Consider the following 4,626-nt stretch of genomic DNA (forward strand, 5'->3'; position numbering starts at 1 on the left):
TGTCATTTATGTCAGGTGACTTGTCCCAGGAAGAAAACCTAATGCAGAAAGTTGATATCAATGGCATGGGGTCATTGCAATGACTAACCTTGATACTCTGATGCTTTAGCCTCTGGAGCTGGATTGTGTGGGGGAGGGATTGGAAAAGCTTGAAGATGTAAAACAGAGAAAGCTTAGGATATAAATTATAGACTGGGATAAATGAGTGATTCTGTCAGGAGTCCAGAATTCCAGAATACAGTAGGAATATAGACAGTAGGGGCCAGGTGGGCTGGGTGGTTTTATGTCAACTTGACACAACCTTAAGTCGTCTGAGAGAAGAAAACTCAATTAAAAAAAAAAAAACACATCAGTAAGATCAAGCTGTAGGCAAGTATGTAGGGCATTTTCTTAGTTAGTGATTGAGAAGGAGGGCCCAGCCCAGTGTGGGTGGTGCTATCCCTGGCTGGTGGTCCTGGGTTCTATAGGAAAGCAGGCTGAGCAAGCCATGGGGAGGAAGCCAGTAAGCAGCACCCCTCCATGGCCTCTGCATCAGCTCCAGCCTCCAGGTCCTTCCCTGTGTGAGTTCCTATCTTGGGTTCCTTCAGTGGTGGACTATGTTGTGGAAGTGTAAGCTAAGTAAACTCCTTCCTCCTCAAGTTGCTTTTGGTCACAGTGTTCCATCACAGCAACAGTTGCCGTAACAGAGACACCAGGCTCATGAGGTTTCACATGGGGGTCTTCACTTCAATATGAAAACTTGCAGCTTTGTGGGAAACTGTGTTAGTGAGCTAATTAATCCAGCAGAGGAAACTGTAAGTCAGTCCCTCTTGCAGTCTATGGCATAGAACTACTGCATGCTTTTAGGCAGGTTTACAGTGAGAACATGAGAAAGGGCAGAGAAGAAAGACTTGAAAACTTTGCAGGTTGATCAGAAAAACCTGTGTAAAGCTGTGGACAGGGAAGGCGCGGTTCTGAAGAGCCTGCCTACCAAAAAGAAGGCAGAGATTCTGATTTGTCAAGGACTGTGGAGGAGTTGGTCAGATCCACCCTACACTGAANGCTTGAAAGGGTAAACTTACTTGAGAAAACAGTGACTCTGGGGCACAGGGCTCACTGTTGGGCTGCCTGTCTTGGGAGCTGCTTTCCAATACTCACTTCACATTGCTCAGTCCCTAGCCCTAAGTTGCCAATGCCGCCAGGGTCCAAGTGGACCCAGTCATTGCTCAAATTGGCATGGGCTTCATCCACATGGCGCTGACTTTGTGGATATGCAGAATGTAAGAGTTTAGTGGAGAGCCGGGCATGGTGGCGCACGCCTTTAATCCCAGCACTCGGGAGGCAGAGGCAGGCGGATTTCTGAGTTCGAGGCCAGCCTGGTCTACAGAGTGAGTTCCAGGACAGCCAAGGCTACACAGAGAAACCCTGCCTCGAAAAACCAAAAAAAAAAAAAAAAAAAAAAAAAAAAAGAGTTTAGTGGAGGCTTCCAACCAGATTTCAAAGAAAAATCTGAGAAGGTAGGAAAATGTATAGCAGGGTCATATTCCCTGTAAGAGGGCAAATCTGTGGTTATGAACTTTGAGCTGCAGTAGAGACCCAGGAACATGGAATATTTGTCAATGAGAGACACGGGGAACTGAGTATACATAGCCCCAGAAAGAAGCCATGTGGACTGCAAACAGCCAGGCCATAGGTACACAGCCATGTGGACTGCAAACAGCCAGGCCATAGGTCCCGAGCCACCCAAGCTCTTTTGATCTCATGTAACACCACTTGCCCCAGATGCCAGAATGGATCCACAGAACGTAGAGTTACATTGTGNTCTTGTCTTGGCACACTGTTTTGCTATTCGGCTATGCTCCTGTTTCACCTTTGGTAGTGGGAATGTGTATTCCGTGCCATTGCATTCAGAAGCAACTTACACCTTGTTTTTTTGTGGAGATTTACAGATGAGATCTCCCTTCAGCCTTCAAAGTCTTTGTGCTTGGACTTTAGAGCAGTGTTGAAACTGCAAAGATTATGGGGACCCATGAGGACAGACTGATGTATTTTTGTACTTGGAGACCAACATGAACCTATTGCAGGTCAACGGTGGAGAGCTATGACTTAAGGAACGGTGTCTGGGTGTAAAGCTGACGAGGGGTTTGTTTGTTCTGGGAAATATTAACTGTCACATTGACTGATTGAGGCTGTNGTGAGTATTCCTTCCTTGGGCAGACAATGTCTAACCCTTCCTCATAAGGTTCCAACACAAACCGAAGCTGGACTCTACCCAAGCTCACCCAGAAGGACAAATGAGCTGAGTTGGTTCATTTATGGATCATGGGTGAGGGCTTCCTAGCAGAATTCTCCAGTGGCCGCAAAACTGTACTGAGAAGTCTTTAGCGGGGGTAGATGGTGGCTTCTACTACCCAGGTGGAACTCACTTCAATGTACCTTTCCTTGGCTATATATGCTCTAGTACCTCCCAGGGCTCCAGTGGCCATGTGCAATTAGTGCAGAATTGCATGCAAGTGGTGGGAGGGGTGACTGGACACTGAGCTAAGAGAGCAGTGACTCTTCCCACCCCTCTTTCCATGATGGAATGTCAACAGTCAAGGACCCCAACCAATAGCCACTGTGAAGATGGTGGGTTGGTCACATGTTTGTTTTGCTTGGAGGGTTGCATCCTCCAGGGGAGTCCTAGGAGATTGGTGAAGTACACCTCTCTGCGTTGTAAGGAGCATTCCCAGAGATGGTTAGATCATGAAGGATGTGTTACCATGATTCCTTTAATCTGCCAGTGGACTCCAAATTTGAATGGATTCTTGGGATGTGGTAGAACTGTGCTGTAGNAGGTGAGCTATGGATTGAAGGAGGTAAGCTAAGGGATATCTCTTTCCCAAGTTCCTTTATGGTACTCTTTGCTCTACTTCCTGGCTGCCATGATATGAACCACTTTGTGCATGCCACAATGGACCAAAACCTCTGAAGTTGGGAGAAAATTACTCCTCCTTCCCTTGAGTTTCTCCTCAGATACTGGGTCTCAGAGACAGCAAAGCTAATGAAAGCATACGTGTGGAGCCATTCAACATGCAGGTTACATCAGGGGTGAGACTTGGGAGATATCCAGATGGTGACCACTTTCTTACATTATTTAGGGAGGCAATGGCCGGCCCATCCAAGATGAGGTTCTCTAGAGAATCCACTAATTCCTTGGGTTCCCGCTTTCTACCTACAGTATTCATAGGCTGCATGAAGTATAAACTGTGCCTAGGACACATATTCACCCTCACTCGCCCTAACATGTTCTTATGTGCTTTCTCAAGATGAAATTCTAGCCCAGGAGATTTTGGAGCCCAAAACATCAGCAGTGTCTGAAACATCACCACGACCAAGATCATCGATACCGACAACAGTACAAACCAAGGAAATAAGCAAGTATACATAATGGCACATCCTCCTAGAGACCTAAGGTGTTGACTATATGACTATGTTTGAGTATTACATGAACTAGCTCTGGAAACGTGAGAGAAGATGTGGTCTGAAACCAAGGGGGAAGCCACCTCCAAAGCATAAGTGGCTTGCTTCACTCTGGGGTGATCTCTGGAATTATCTTCATGCATCCCCCTATAGCTCCTGAGGGATCACAGCCCTCCTACCCCGTGGNCCAGGTAAAGCTAAGGTCCAGTATATGATGGGCCCAAGACCAAGAAGAGCAGTGGATGTAGACAAAGTAGACTCTTTGCAAAGCACAGCTCCATACTACAGGATTATGCAAATAGAGGGTGTGATGGACAGTAGCCAGCAGAGAGCTAGATTAAGAAGTCCTCAGGCTCTGTGGGAAATGCACTCAAAAGCAGGAGGTCTCACCACTTCTGGGAGTTTGACGTTCAGATGTGACTAGATTTTAAAGGGTGTGNTCCCTCTACATCTGCCTAGATATAAACCACTGNACTCAAAGTTGCTGACTATTTAAATATTAATTTCCCAACATACACTTTCAAGTAGGACTTGAACACTCTGCCATCCTTCCAGCCAAACATTATAATATAGGGTTTATCACACATACACCAAAAATGCTCATTAGTGTGTAATAAGGAAACCCTTCCTGTTTCTTCCCATCTTTTTCATCCAAGATGCTGGTATTGATGAAAACTACCAAGAAGAAGCCCTTGAGAACTACCACGAGGTCCTGGAAAACATAGAACACTTGTCTACAAAGGAGGAAAGTGGCAAAAATGGTAAATGTGATCTAGTGTCTCCCCTGCTGAGCTTAGAGCGACCAGGGAGCTAGCATCGGATACACTTAGAGCTACCAGCATCAGATACACTTAGAGCTACCAGCTTCAGATATACTTAGAGCTACCAGCATCAGATACACTTAGAGATACCAGCATCAGATTCACTTAAAGATACCAGATTCGGATTCATTTAGAGCTACCAGCATCAGATACACTTGATTGCAGCTTCACCAGAATTAAGTAGCCCTGCCCTGAGGCTGAGGGTGCCTCGACCTCAGCCCTGCCCTTGACTCTGCCCTCCACAACCAGCAGAAACATCTTTTTCCAGCTGTGTGGAAGCCAGAAGTGAAAGAGAGGCCTTGTTGCAGACTTCCAGCTAAATCCCCTCTCCTGCTTGGAGGAAGAAGATAGCCAGACTGAGACT

At 46.3% G+C, this 4,626-nt stretch overlaps 1 protein-coding gene across 1 annotated transcript in view; it reads left to right on the plus strand.

Annotated features, from left to right (window-relative positions):
• Positions 1–4,626, plus strand: part of Spaca7 (sperm acrosome associated 7) — a 25,263-nt gene that overhangs the window by 9,809 nt on the left and 10,828 nt on the right. Inside the window, exons 2-3 of the mRNA XM_021170141.1 lie at positions 3,288–3,395; positions 4,098–4,202. Of these exons, the coding sequence (XP_021025800.1) occupies positions 3,288–3,395; positions 4,098–4,202 (213 nt within the window). The remainder of the gene's footprint in view (positions 1–3,287; positions 3,396–4,097; positions 4,203–4,626) is intronic.

This window comes from Mus caroli, chromosome 8, assembly GCF_900094665.2.
Source record: "Mus caroli chromosome 8, CAROLI_EIJ_v1.1, whole genome shotgun sequence".
NCBI classification, from domain to species: domain Eukaryota; kingdom Metazoa; phylum Chordata; class Mammalia; order Rodentia; family Muridae; genus Mus; species Mus caroli.